The sequence below is a fragment of the Sceloporus occidentalis genome, unplaced genomic scaffold (genome assembly GCF_023333645.1).
Source record: "Sceloporus occidentalis isolate IW3139 unplaced genomic scaffold, rSceOcc1.0.p SCAF_8, whole genome shotgun sequence".
Lineage (NCBI taxonomy): Eukaryota > Metazoa > Chordata > Lepidosauria > Squamata > Phrynosomatidae > Sceloporus > Sceloporus occidentalis.
Window position 1 is genome coordinate 45,648,513 of NW_028316988.1, and position 15,684 is coordinate 45,664,196.

A 15,684-nucleotide genomic window follows, 5' to 3' on the forward strand; every position below is an offset into this window, starting at 1 on the left:
TTAAGTGTTGAATTTGCCCCTTTGCTCTTTCACAGCAGTCGTTTAATCTAGCTGTAAAGCATTTCATCTTCCAAAATATCTACTTTGCCCATTTTGTCAAAAGTCAACTGAATTTGCAGGGACAGGCAGCACTGAAGTGAAGTACTATATTTTACTGCTCTACTGTGTGTGACCACACATTAAAAATGCATGTTTTAACCGGACTGTATTCATACACAGAGATAAATCCAATTTTAAAAAGAAGTCTGAGAATGCTAGAAAATGAATATTTAATTATATTGCCCAATACCAGCATTTTGAGACTTGTTTCCTTTTTAAAATTTGATTCTCTGGTAGATGCCGGCTGGTTTTGCTTTACTCATACACAGAGATACACATCTGCTTTATCAGTCAGATTATACATATAATGTGTGTGTTTGTGACTTGGATCTGAAGAATCCTGAATGTAACTCAGGAAAACACACTTTTGTTGCACCAAGGCTCACAAATTCCTCCCTGCTACCTCCTGCATGCTTTTTAGGTCTTTGGATATAAAGTCAACAGTACTCAAAGCATCACTGCACTGAAACCCACTTTTGTGGACTTCATTAAAATACATAACCTGCATTTGAACTTTCCACATAACCAGTGACTGTTTGAGTATGTGAATTCACCAAGCACCTAGTGGTAACTTACCACTAGTTTTTTGAGTGAACACACACAAAAGCTGTATTTTAGCACTGCCAATCCGGTGCAAGAAGCTCTCTCTCAGCTAGTCTCTCATATTATCCCTTAGAAAGCTCATCCTTGGCTGATATGCGGCAAAACCAAAGAAGGATGGGAGGGCAGGAATCAGATAAACAAAAAGATGGCATGAGGAATCGGACTACTTTCTAAATTTAAAAGACATACATGCATCCACCTTCTTGAATTTTTCCTGCATAGAACTGATGTTAAATGTTGCCGGATTAGGATATTCAGAGCAAAGTGTATAGTGCAAAATTAATTGAAAATTAGGTAACGTCTAGCTTCTGAATACTAAAATTCTGGGGCATCCATTACACAAACATTACTGTATCAGCTTCTTGTGCTCTTATTTCATAGCATTTTTCTTCTACAATGGAAGATTAAAATGGAAAAACGCCCCTCGCTCTGCAGATCCAGTTCCTCTCAGTTCCATTTCTGTTCCATAAGAATACTTTGCCATTTGATTGAACTGTCTCTGGAGAACACAAAAATACAGTCCACATGCTAATTTTCAAAACGGTCTTCACATACCTCCCATTCCTGAATCGCCTGATGGGACGGGGCTTCCTCTGGTTTTTCCTACTTGTTTCTGTTTGATTTGCCCTCCTGATCCTTGCTGTCCCTTTCCTAATCCATTCTGAACATTGGTACTTGAGGAATTGTTAACCTTATGAGGTGAGGAAGGAGGGCTGTTCATTTTGTTATTTGTATGTCCACTAGCTTGTCGGTCTTTTAGTCTTTTCTTCAAATGCTCCTGCATTTTGAGAGTCCTTTCGTCTCGCTGAACAAAATTTGCTCTGCCATGGGAACGGGACTCTAAAGGACCATAAAAAAAAGAGAGGGGGTCACATTAGACAGAATAGAAAAATGCCTTTTTAATCTTAAAAAAAAAGGAACAGAGAACTTACCCCCTCCAAATTTAGAAGATTGCAAGATTTGGACAAATTAAAGATTTAATACAGAAAATGAATACAGTTCTTCTAGCTAGCAACCAGTATTTGAAATTATTTTTGTACCTCCATCAGAAGGGGGAAGGTAGAAAATGAGACGAGAGAGTAGTGAGAGACAAACCCCAGAATATTTTTACATAATACATCCTAAAAAGAAATTGCAAGGATATAGTGGAAGAAGAAAGGAGTACTACAAGCTTAAGGTTCAAATTTCTCACTAATATATTTGCAATTCATCCATAAACACCACCAACAGCCAAGAAAGAAAAGCCTGACCTTAGCTGGGTGACCAGCAACCTCAACATCAACACCATAATTATTGTCACCTGCTTTTATAGATGACTGCTTAATACTGGCTCTTTTGGAGAACTTAATGGGATGCTCAAAAATATGAATAAGACAAAGTATGACTAAGATCTCAAAATATCCCAGAGCCGTCAACACACGTAAATGTACTAAATTATGAGTGGACATCTTACCTTGGTAAGCAACCAATTCACCCAGTTTCATTCCTTCTGAATGCAATAGGCTAAACATAACATTGTGCTTCCTCTTATCTGCAGACACCTTACCTTGTTCTTGGTAAAGATGTGGTGATGGTGGTGGTGGATGCTGATGAATGAACTGCGGTGGTATTTCTCCTGTCCCCGGAACTGGAGGATATACTGGATGAGGTGGATGGGGAAGCAAAGCAGGGTGAGGGTGCATATAATGGGGCACATGTGGAGGAGGTGGATGCATGGAGGGGTGGAATTCGGTAGAATGTGGCAAAACTATAACCTTCCGAACTCCATTTTCTTCCACCACCTGAAAAGGAGAACAATTTCCTGGTGTATTTAAATAATACAGAACAAAATCCCCAAGACACTTGTTCTTTGATTTATCTCACTTTTACCTTCCCAGGCTGATCCTGATGTCTTTAAAGTTATGGGACATATAGTGGTAGGCTTTTTTTTTTAATACGTCTAACAATATCAACACAATTAATATGCATTATTTCCCTCATCTAAATTGTAGATGAGAAAGGAAAGAGAACAAAACCCAAAGGAACTCTGATGCTCCTTATTTCCTAACCACAGTAGAGAGATTAGAAAATTCTGTGCTAGGTCCATAGGAAAAGCAGGACTAAACATGATCAGGAAAACAAAACATTCAGTTTTGCCCCACTTCCTATTTAAAGCCTTTGTAAAGTATCATAAAATAGGAAATGTTGTGTTTCTGAGAAACCTCTCTTTTGCAAAACCATTCAAAGGATCTTAGTAATTACCTGAGATACATAGCCAGGAGGCACAAATATTGGAGGCACAGAACCATTTGGTGACATCATAGGAACATGTGCTGGACCTGAAAGGAAACCAAGCAACAGAGCATTCATGTCTACACATTGCACTGAAGGGTGTGCAGTCACAGTTCATTTGACAATTGGTTAACCTAAATGGCAACCATGCATATGCATACACATTTTGTTTTCCTGTAAAAGGCTTTAAGTGATGTTCCAATCTTTTCAGAAATTTCAAAAAGCTGTAGAGGAGTCCCCAAAACCATGTCAAAGATATCATACCAAAAACAGCTAATAGATTTGACGGCACAAAGACAACAGAAAGCTTAACGGAAAAACAGATTTAATGCACATAGAGGGCAATTACAGCAAGTCTGAGGGGCCAATTTTCCTCCACAGCACCTTCTTGGAGAGCAGACTTCTCTAAAGCAAAACAAAACAGAAGTGACTTGAAGTCTATTTCTAGTTCTGCAGAACAGGTGCTCTGGTTTTGGTTTTGGTTTCTGGTGTTAAACAGTGCAGGGGCCCCATGACCTATTTAAAAGGGAAATTTGCTCCTTGAGGCTTTCAAAAGAGACAATTCATTTTTGGGTTTTTGGGCAATGTGGCCGTGTTCTGGAATAGTTTATTCCTGATGAAATGTCAGGAATAAACTATTCCAGAACACTTTGTAACATTCACAGCAACTGAACATAAACTTCCGTAAAGGCCTGTGAATGCCATTCCTAGGATAATTAAGCATTTTAAAGTATCCTGGAATATTCCTGGTGGCAAATTCCCCAAAGAAGGGAACAGTTCCTATTGTTACTCTGACCAAAGTCAAACATTTTCTCAAGCTTATAGCCAATCCTCCTGACAACACTCATGATGCCTTACTTCACTGGTTGAGTCATGTATGCTTCTTCCCACTACTATGACAGATAATGTGAAGTGACAGAGAAAGAGCCCAAAGGCATTTCTTTCTCTGCCAAGTTCTGGATGGCTTGCTAGTTGAACGTAGCTCAGCAAGCCCAAGCATGAAGAAAAGATTCTCATGGCTCCTTCTCAGCTTTTATGTTGCACAGTTCTCTTAGGTTACTATTAGGACAAATCTTTGGATATTAATCAGAAGAGGGGGAAATATGTCTTCCATATTGTGAAGATTTGTGGACAAATATGTTCTACAACGTGCTCCAAGGACAATAGGCCTCTACTCTGCGAATAGCAGTGAATGCCAGAAAATAAGCAACACTGTTGGCTGTATTCAAGAGAATCAACAAGAAAGCAAGTGGTTTTCCCTGAAACAGTTGAACATCAAGTTTCTTAAGGCACTTGCCAACGCCTCAATTGCAGCACACGTGGTTTAAGAAATCTTACTACCCACCATGCCCCTGCCCTCGCATTGTTGGCTGCACAGAACTATATCCAATGAAATTTCCCTTATGAGTATTGCTCATGTTCAGAGTCTGACTAATCCACATGATAGGAAGAGAAAATTTTCTCCTACAGCAGACTGGCAGAATGACCCTAAGTTTCCACCACCCCTCTGTTTTTCTTTCTAGAATACTGCCTAGCTTCTCTGTACTAGACATTTTAAAGCAGATATTGCTTTCGATGTGCACTTCTGCAGTTTATGCCCTCTCCCACTTATGGACTGCTGCAGACTCTTACGATTATACACTGTGATCCTGAAGGTGTGGAAAGACTGGTTGATAGATAACCACAAATCGCAATCTTCTTCTCCTTCTTTATTTATACTCACCTTTCCCCAAAAGTTTGGACTCAAGGCAGATTACAAATTAAAACAATTACAATATAGTTTAAAACGTTGAAACTATTTAAAATATGCATCTAAAAGTGACAGTCTGTCAGATAGTCTGGACTGACATCTTATAGCCCCCTGAGTGACTGCAGAAGTCCAGCAATGATAACTGTGATTTATTTAAAACATATATTTGACTCAAATGTGTTGTTGTTGTTGTTGTTTACCTTGGATACACTGAATGTGTCCATCCTCGGTTCTAATCGTGAAAGTCTCCCCTGGGTTTACTTGCACAAGGATAACCTAAAAACAAAACAAACAGCCAACTTTCAAATCCAGCTTTTGAAGGCAACACACACTCTGTGAGACCCAAAGCATGCAAAATATAAATGTTGTGTTCAAAGGTTGTGCAGTGTTAGTTTGTGCACTAGTCAGCTATTCTGTAATAAAGTGTGCAGAGATTAACTTGTGTCAGACTTTAAAAAATGATTCCACAAAATTGAAGAAATTTTACATACCTGCCTGTTTCGGCATTGCTACAGGAGAGAAAGAAAAAAGGCTTTGAACATCTTTCCTACCTTACCATATGGAGGTAATGCTTTTCTACCATGTGTAACTGGATACATTATACTCATGACCTTCCCATTTTCTATTACTCTGCATCATTAGGTGATTTAAATCATTTATATAGAAAAACAGGTATTTCCAATTCAACTTTAGCTGTTCAATTCATGGATGAAATTCTGTTTTATTACCATTTTATAGCAATAGCAAGTACATTTCTATACCACTTACCAGTGAACTAGCACTCCCTAAGCAGTATACAATCTGTAAGCAAACTGCCCCCAACAAGCTGGGTATTCATTTTACCAACCTACAAAAGGATGGAAGGCTGAGTCAATTTTGGAGCCCTCCTCTAGGATCGAACCTACAATGCTGTGGCTGCAGGACCAGCATTTAAGCACTGCGCCACCAGGGCTCCTTTTTACTGTTTTATTGTCATGTTGTTTTTCCAAGTGTTTGTATATATGGCACAGGTGGGTCAGCCTTCATGCCATCCATGTTATCATAACATGTGCTGCATGAGGCTACCATTGAACATGGATCAGACAATGCATTTTTGGGAAAATGGAACAGCCTGCACATCTGTTTTGAAACAACCTGCCACTGATACAACTTTTAAAGTTTTGAAAGTTCAGTGGGCGAACTTGCACAACTTTCTCTCAGCATCCTCACAAGGCTGTAGTGCAAGGAGAACGATGCATGCCATGTCACCCCTCTAGGAGGAAAGCTGGGATAATAAAGATAAAAAGTGATACTCTACTTCAGTACTTGCACACACAATTTAGCATTTCTACAATATGGCATCGACTCACAGCACTAACCATAGCCAGGGAGAGATGAAGAACAAGCAGAACTGTTCAATTCCCTAAGAACAGCTGTTGCACAAATGTTGCCCTCTGAGAGACAGACACAACAACGTCAGCTTGGGTTTGCAAATAAAATGTGTGCAACGTGTGTGGGTTATTTTATGGAAGAAACAAGCTAGCAAAAAAGACAAAACACTGGCTGTAATGCATACTATATACTTACTATAAAGGACAGAATGCATAATAAACACCGCTAATCCTAACACAATCATTACATGGAAGCCGCTTCCATCCGTTTCCATGAAACTTCCTCTCAAATAAATGAGCTCTGAAGAGAAGGATCCAGAGCAGAAAATGATGCCTATTTTTTTTTTAGTCAATGGTTCAAAAACACAAAGTATTTTCTTTAGATAGGCTCACACTGTGCCCAGAGACAAGCAGCACGTTTGCATTCACTTCTTCAGAAACGGATGTTGCCTCAAGCCAGGAATGACACTTCAAATCACTAGGAACATGAACAGGATGCTCCTAGCAATGCGCTGGTTAAACTCTGAGCAAATGCTGGGAACAGTCAAGGATGCAACTGTAGAAAATTATTTATTGCACCATCCCAAAGTAGCAAGGGTTTATCTTAGCAGTAGGGCTCATGGCTAGCATGCAAAAGGTTCCAGATTCAGTCCTTGCAATCTTCAGATAGGGCTGGTAACCAATTCTCCCTGAGACTGAAGAACTGTCATTAATCGGTAGAGACAATATACAACTTACTAGCTGGACTAGAAGTATAGTAAGGCTGATTTCTTACACCTTATGCTTTCACAAAACTCAGCTTCAGTTGTCTTACTTTCCACAAGCATTTGTAGCCTGCAATTTTTAAATACTAGTTAATTAAATACGATTCACTCAGGCACTGGCTCTCAGAATCAAATATTTTGTTGCTATTATGTGCCAATGGTATTTTCGGCACACAGTGCTCTTTGGTTTTATGTTTTGCCCTCAGCCGATCTGTAAAGAATGCTTCGTACTATTTTACAGACCTAAAAGTCAAAGTCGTTAGCTTATTATAGAATCAGCAATTAATAATTTTGGCTAGCTTGTCTTCTGATTTTAAGCTTAATGCCTCTAAACCTTGCAAAGCTGCTTTGAAAAAATGATCTAAAAACATTACAACAAAAGAACCACGACCAGCAACTTTTGCACTTGAGAGGGCCAAAGATGACGCCTGTGTTGATCAGATAATGTGGACGAGAAAGGTCGAAGATGACCTAATACCATCATATAAAGCCACAGCCAAACCACTTGCTTCTTACTGAAAAAGCTTATTTCAACATGAACTAGCAAACCAGAAGCATTTATGCCTCATTTGCCTAGCTTCTCACCAATTTCTTAAGCAGTGAACGGGCCAAACATTTTCCAGATGTATTAGAGGGCTTGCTAAGTTACAGTACCACATTCAATCAAAGATCAGCCAACTTTACATTTTGTTCCAAATGAAATAAGGGCCTATTTTGTTTATCTGCTTCTCCCCCAAACTACACTCATTAAAAGGCCATGTAACATGTATAGTACTCAGTGCCTGGTTAAGTGCAGAATGCACTAATGTAAAAGCTGCAAGAGCTCTGTCACCCCTATGGATCCTATTATTTAATCTATTTATTTCATTTGTGTGCCGCCTTTCTCCCAGAAGGGACCCAAGGCAGCTCACAGACAAAAAACATTTTAAAACATTAAAATGAAACAGTTGAAATAATCTAAATACAAATCCTATGCACTATCTAGGTGATGTTCATGTGACAAACTCTTCCAAAACTAAGTTGGGAGGTGGCTAGAAGTAGCAAAAAACCCACCAAAGGACACAAATACCCACAGCAAGGGGAACATATAGACCAGTGATTCCCAAATTTTGGTCCTCCAGGTGGTATGGACTTTAACTCCCAGAAGCCCTAGCCATCTTGGCCAGGATTTCAGGAGCTAAAGTCCAAAACATCTGGAGAACCAAAGTTTGGGAACCATTGATCTAGAGACTGTCTCTATATTCTCAAGAAATCGCTTACTACCTCTTTTCCATTTGGGAAGGCATACATGTGAAAACTCCTTCATAAACATGCCACAGAGATAGAGACAGAGAGAGATCTTAAAAACTAACAATCCTCTGATGTGACAATATTCACATTATTTGATGTTTCCAAATCTTTGGAAGCTGAAAAGGCTCCCAGGGATCAGCTTTCATAACTATCAAATCAATTTAATGGTCCTGTCAACAAGAACGCATGCCACAGAATATACGCATACATTAAGATACAGAAGCAAAGTTCCCAAACATGGCTGTTTGATCTTCTATTACAGAACACCAAACTGACATTTAATTAGGTAAAAGGATTGTTTACATCTTAATTGCTCTAAGGCAAATTTTAGTAAGTTTCTGTGATAAGTTCACCTTCATCATTAAAAAGAGCATAGCTGTCAAATGATACAAAATGAAGAAACTTGCCAAGAAAACCCCATGAAAGTTTCGCCTTGGGGCCACAGTAAGTTAGGAATGATATGAAGGCACACCACCACCGTCTCTCTCCAGCCTCACTGTGTCTCATTATGCAAATATATGCAAATACAGGTGTTCCAAAATTCAAAAGGATTCTGAAATACGAAACCCTTTTGGTCCCAAACACTTTGGATAAGGGATGCTCAACCTGTATAAAGTTTGCATCGACTTGAATGCAAACAGTGAGAGGAAAAGCCAAAGAGAGCTGATCTTCTCGCAGATCTAAAGGAGTTGCCCTCCCTTCTCTATAGCCTGATTAAAAAAAGATAATTGACCTGGTTGGTATACTGCATTTATGTAACAGTTATGAACCTGCAAAGTTTATACCCTTGAAGTTAGGCTATAAATATATTAAACCAGAGGAAGGTGAGGCTGCTGTGGGCTTCACGCTCGGCTGCAGCCTTCCTAAAAGCCTCTGGCTGGTGAAGGATGCAAGTAAGATGGTGGACAAAAGACTTGAAGATCTGGAAAGCAATTTTCTTAGATTATGTTGTGTAGATCATAAATAAAATGAAATTAAACAGAAACTAAACCAAATTAATGCTTTATTTGACATCAGGCTAACATACAAAGGCACATATCAAAATCGTTTCCTGGAGGTGAACAGGGAATTTTTGCTATGCCTTTTACTTGTCCACAAAGAGTCATTTCAAAATACATCACTAACTACATTTCTCAGAAAAGAGGGGGAAATCTAGGCAAACTTCACTTGATGTTTGTTTTGTTACTACCAGCTGTTTCTTTCGTAAGAGAATTTCATTAGGAAGTTATTAAACTTTATTAATTCAGAAAGCCTCCCTATTTCAGAAAAGTTTTGTCATCTGCCGGTTTACTTTAACATTTCAGAAGCAACTCGTTGGAACGAGGCCACTATGCAAAACGTCAGTTTAAAGGCCAAGGTTTCATCATTTTCCAGAACTGTTAAGCAAACTACGTTATGCAGCTGGAGCTAAATCACACAGCTGACTTGAAACTATCAATGCATTTTCACACTGGAACAAAGAACTATTTACTTTACAGCCCAGAGAAATATCACTGAAATTCCTGGTGCTTCAGAAAAATAAAAGGATGTGTCATCTTGGTACTTTTTGTCCAATCCTATTGAAGACTTCGTTACTGCAGCATCTCTTAAAGATGAATGAATGCTAAATATTGTTTTGCATTAAAGCAAAAGCAATAAAGGATGGACAGGAACTCTCTGTTCACCTATTTTCATCCCAAATAGTAGTTATACATTATTCAACTCCATACTTTGCTTTCTCTCTCTGCTTTCCCAAGGCACTCTGAAATGCATCCGCCACCATACTAGTAGTTTAATATCATCTCTTGATAAGGCAACACATCTCAAAAGGCTGTCCCTTCCAAACATCTTGTAACTTCAGTTCACAAGTAGTTTGTGACATGGCTTGGAAATCTGTCACTCAAGGGACACAGTACTTAGGCAAGCTTAATGTAGCTCCTCAAATTCTAGCCTTAGTGCCAGGCTACAAGAATAATCTCTGCTGAATATCTTCACTTTATTACCTGCAATTATGAATGGCATTACTGAAACCGATTGAACGAAAGATAAAGGGTGCAAATATATCACTACTCTATTGTGTAACACGACATAATCAAGCCAGAGGGAATACAAATCTTAATTTGGCAGCCTTTTCATTTATACCCAGCCATCTTAAAACGTTAGTGTACAGACTCCGTTCAAAACAAAGAGCAAGCAAGATCAAAATGATCAGTCAGCAAAACCTACTCTTAGAATATCGCAGTGCAGAAAGAAACCTTCAAGATTTAGAATTTATGCTAGGAATCTCAATTAGAAAATGGTCACGAAGTACCATTCTGCGCCTGCTAGCAAAAAGCTTGAGAGATTATTTTTTGCTCCCTGAACAAAGGCTTTAAGATCTTTAGTCATCAGTGCACTATACTACATACCACTTCAAATATGTGGATACACAGAAAGTAAATTACAATAATATACTTGTCTTACTGCACTTGTGAAGATGAGTCGTTTCTATAGAAATATCAAGTCTTAATGGTTTCTGCTAATCACAGGTAAGAATCCATGCTATGATGTGAGTTACAAGCTGTTCAACAGACATACCATAGTTTTAAAATGTGCATGTCTCCCATATACTTTTCACTTACTTTCACACTTATCATTTACTTCGGTGCTAGTTGCTCCCAGACTGTTCAAATTGTCTCAGAGCTAAAAATGCTGGTGTTCCATGCCAGGTTAGTAAATGGGAAGACACCTAAGATCCAGGACTTAATCCAGGATGGGCATGCCAACCTGGCTAGCATTGCAAAGACTGGTCAGATGAAGTGTGGGGGTAAGGGGTGTTGTGGTCTCTCCTACCTTTCTCCACCTGGGATCTCTGTCCAGCAGCAAGCAGGGAGGCAGTGAAGCAGAGCTGAAGCGGTCTATCAGGATACTATCTCCCTCACCGTGTGCCCCATCCCATAGTCTGCTACGTTTGAGCGTGTTTATTGGAAGGTGTGCGGGTGGGTGGCGGGTGGCTGGGACAGAATAGGGATTCTGCTGGGAATACCACCCACCCCACTGATCAACAGTCTATAAATTAAATAAAAATAAACAAAAGAATTTAGCTTCGTAAGATCATCACACTCATCTTCAAAGTGCAGCCATCTCTTTAAAATCGAGGAATAGCTGGAACAATGGGTTGTTACTGGCTTGTTAATTCAGAAGTAATGGCAAGTCCCAACTGGTATACACTCCAGTTTGCAAACCAGTTCCAAATGGTGTTTTATATCCTATTTAGCAACCCTTCGCAAATCATGGTTGGTGGGATGATATAGGTTTAAACACAGGAAGAAATCATTCTTTGGCAGATGAGTGAATAGAGCCCTGCTGAAAGCCCAAGTTAGAACCTGTGCTTTTGAAATACCCTAGAAAACACAAAGTGCAAGGCTGTAAGTACAAAAAACATAAAGATTTTACCTCAATTTAGTGAATATCCCTCACTGCTGTCACTAGTGTCATCTCCAGTACACAATACATAATGCATGCAACTGCCTTTAAGGACATATTGTACTGAACCACAATGACAACACATATGTGTGATCATAGTATGCTGCTTAGGAACATTTAATATTTACATTATGTTTCTTAAGTCCATAAAATGTTTCACATTCAGCCAATTCACAGCAAACCTGCTATTTGAACTAGAAAACACATTTTGTTTCCATTCTCTAATATCACCATTCTAATCATTAAATATCTGAAGAAAGAAAACTGGCACCTTTATGGTTTTCATATATATTGACGGTGCTACAGGAACTTTGTGATATAATTTCCTTGATATCACTGCAATTTACATAGGATGCTTTGCAAAGATTAAGAACTTAAGGCATTTGATGTTGGCCAGGGTACCTCAGGCCACTGGAAGAATGTTCCCCTTCCACCTAGGAATAACATTAAACCAAGGAAAGAGGCAAACATGGTCCCATCTGTCAACTGTATCTACATGAAGCTTATCGTCTCCTTCCTAACAAAATGAATGTTCAGCCCCAACTGAATCTAACTGCCATGCAAAGGGAAGCACTCTGCTTCTGCCATCAGCCAATGAAGGCTGCCTCTGCTTTCAACAACAAAAAAATCTTGGCCAAAGCAAATAATAATAATAATAATAATAAGAAGAAGAAGAAGAAGAAGAAGTTTTATTTATATCCTGCCTCTCCAACTAGAGGCAGCTCACTTCCTCCCTCTTCACCAAAAAGAATACTTGAAACTACAGGAGAAAGAGTACTCTATTCCTTCCATAGGCCAAAGGAGAACCACCACTGCTTGGTACTCAGACCATGAGTAAGGTATTATCACCTTGGCTGGAATTTCATTTGAATGCCTACTTACAGTCTACCACCTTCTCTGAAGAATTGATCTCCTTCTTCCTTTTTATTGCTATTCTCCCCTTCCTTTGTGCATCCTGCCTTAGTTTGTAAGCCCAATGCTAGGGCCTGAAATGTACCACTTTGGGAGACTGAAAAAACTAGGTACTACACAGTACATAAATAAAACTTGAGCTGTTTTTCTATGACACAGTTGCACTTGCCTGTTGTGTGGTGTCCCCATTAACCATATGAGGTAGAAGTGGCACTTCATTCAAAATAGGTGTGGCTTCTAATGGAGGTGGCTGGTCTGCCATCATAGCTGAAATGACCATTCATTAATCGTTTCTCTCACGGCAGCCACCTGGTGAAAGAAAACACAAGTTGCAAATGTCAGAAAGAGTTACCTCTGCCCCTTTGGCTCTGAAATACATCCAGCTGATCAGAAAAGCTCAAGAGCAAAAGGTCAAACCTCTGCACAAGAGGAGATAAGGGACACAGCCAGGCCACAACATGCAATGGATGACTAGAAGCAACCGTTTTTAAAAGAAACATGCAAATGAAGCCTAAGATAACTCGACTAGCTTTGGTTTCTGGATTACATTTTATTTAGATCTAGCCTTTTTCTCTCCCCACCTGTCCTCCTTTCACATTATTTTCTGTAACAATACAGAGAAAATGCTGCACTTGAATTCCATCCTACCTTGCTTTTTTCTTATTCCTTGTCCTGTTTAGGGGATAAGAAAAAGCAAGACAGAACCCCATAAAGAAATTACTCTTATTCCTTCTTGGCTGGCTTTCTACTCAGAAGCAGCTAAAGTCTTATTTTATTTTATACCTAAAATGGTTTCAATTTTTACCTGGTATTCTAGACAACCATTCCATGGACATTTTACAACATTCATTAATTTATTTTAAACCCAATTTTCATCCTAACGGATTCAAGAACTGCATTTATAGAATGAGGAGAGAAACTGCACCATTTTGTGGCCAAAGTTGGGTATCAAATATCCAATGATGGTGTGATGGCCACTGCAGTCTTTCAGGGAGGCTTCCAGTATAGTGGCCCACCTTCAACATTTAATCACACTCCTCCCATGACCAGCATTTTGCAAACAAAAAGAGACTATTTCCTGTCCACGCAAAGCAAACGTAAGTCCCAAACAGACAGGCCAAAATGAAGCTGCTTCGGGTCACTTTGGAGGTATGCTTTTTAAATGCTGCATGTGTCCTAAGGACTGGAGCGCAGCTTTGGCACAGCTTCTGGCCTCTTAAGATACGTGTGTCATTTAAACAGCATACCTCCTAAGTGACCCAAAGCAGATTTATTATGGCCTCTCCGTTCGGGCGCTTAGTACTTGATAGCTAACTTGTAAGAAGCATTTTGGGATAAAGAATACAAGGACTACTCAGGAGACTCTTGTTTTAATGATACCTCTTCCTCCTCTTTGTCAACACATCTCTTATCAACCCACAGAAAAACATCACAAGTAAGGAAGAGCCCTTTGGGACACAGCAGCACTGCTAAACAAGCATTCTAATGATTAGTTTAAAAATATAACCAGTTTTGAAAAACATGCTTGAAACATTTGAGTTGCAGGTGGAAATAGCAGCGGGGATGGTATTTTCCAAATTCAGACTGCTAACATGGTATATAGTTACAAACCATTCTTACATTAAGAGTATGGGGGTATGTATGTTTATTTAAAAAAAATGTGGCCATGCTGGGATAGAAATATGTTTAAAAAGCATGACTTCTATAGATTTATAGTCTTAGCCTATCCCACTGCCTCCAGGCAGGTAACAATTTACAAGCAGCATGCTCCTATTAGAACAAATTGCAATTCAGTCAGATTAAAATATCATTAAAAGGTCCCTGACAGCCTTCCAGTTTAACCCTAAGTCCCCCAAAAGATTATCTAGAGAAATATTGGATCCGAACAGACAGGCCAAAATAAAGCTGCTTTGAGTCACTTTAGAGGTATGCTGTTTAAATGACACATGCATCCTAAGAGTCCAGAAGCCACACCAAAGCCACGCTCCAGTCCTTAGGACTGGAGCATGGCTTTGGTGCGACTTCTGGACTCTTAGGACGTATGCATCATTGAAACACCATACCTCCACTGTGACTCGAAGCAGCTTTATTTTGGCTGTCTGTAACAGGCCTCAGTATAATAAAGCAAAATTGACTGTATTCCACAAAAGCAGATTTCATTTCCTCTCCTTCTCAAGCCAGCATGTTAACTACTAAATTCACTATGGCCCCATACAGACTGCCAGAATAAAGCTGCTTCAGGTCACTTTGGAGGTATGCTGTTTAAATGATGCATGTGTCCTAAGAGTCCAGAAGCTGCGCTAAAGCTGTGCTCAAGTCCTTAGGACTGGATCGTGGCTTTGGCGTGGCTTCCAGACTCTTAGGACACATGCATCATTTAAACAGCATACCTCCAAAGTGACTTGAAGCAGCTTTATTTTTGCCTGTCTGTATGGAGCCTATGAGAGGTAGTGTGGCATAGCAGGTAACAATGTGAACTGCAAGCAAGAAGTCTCTTGTTCAAATCTCATCTTTGCCACTAACTCACCAGGTGGTCCTAGGGAAGTGACTGTTCTCTCAGCCCTTAAGCAGCCAACACCATTTTGTGAGTGTATTTCAGTATGTTTTTATACAAGTAAGCCTTTAGAAGGGAGCCAATGTGAAACAGTGGTTTGAGTGTTGGACTACAACTTTGGAGGCCAGGGTTGGATTCCCAGTTCAGCCACGAAACCCACTGACTAGCCTTGGGCAAGTCACATGCTCTAAGCCTCATAGGATGGCAATGGCAAACCTCTTCTGAACGAACCTTGCCAAGAAAATCCCATTATAGAGTTGCCATAAATCTAGAATGACTTGGAAGGCACAGAACAACAAATCCTGTAGAGGATATACCTTTGAAGCAAATAGCGAACAAATAGGAAAATAGGGAGTTCTGCTAGGCTAGACCTTTCTTTTGTAAGATCTCATTAAATTATATCTCCTGTAGCAAGTGTTAGGAAGACAGACTACCTACAGATGACTGGAGTTGTGTTCAGAGAAGCACATACTGACCTGGGCCAGAAAAAGGACCGACCAAGGATGCAAGGATGCTATACTAAGAGATAGTCTCCATCACTGAGTAGCAAGGACTTCACAGCTAATACAGCGCAACTCATGATGCAGTCTGAAACATCCTCCACCACCCAATTCTAGTTCAGTTGTT

General features: G+C 39.6%; 1 protein-coding gene across 3 annotated transcripts in view; it reads right to left on the reverse strand.

The window, feature by feature from the left end:
• The window catches only part of LOC149308812 (fibronectin type-III domain-containing protein 3A-like), a 59,007-nt gene that overhangs the window by 27,813 nt on the left and 15,510 nt on the right, over positions 1 to 15,684 (reverse strand). For all 3 annotated transcript variants that reach the window (XM_089536518.1, XM_089536519.1, XM_089536520.1), the window contains exons 2-7: positions 12,673 to 12,812; positions 5,215 to 5,232; positions 4,924 to 4,999; positions 2,944 to 3,020; positions 2,249 to 2,483; positions 1,258 to 1,542 (exon numbers count right to left, since the gene is read on the reverse strand). In XM_089536518.1, coding sequence (XP_089392644.1) covers positions 1,258 to 1,542; positions 2,249 to 2,483; positions 2,944 to 3,020; positions 4,924 to 4,999; positions 5,215 to 5,232; positions 12,673 to 12,783 — 802 coding nt within the window. In that variant the 5' untranslated portion in view covers positions 12,784 to 12,812. The remainder of the gene's footprint in view (positions 1 to 1,257; positions 1,543 to 2,248; positions 2,484 to 2,943; positions 3,021 to 4,923; positions 5,000 to 5,214; positions 5,233 to 12,672; positions 12,813 to 15,684) is intronic.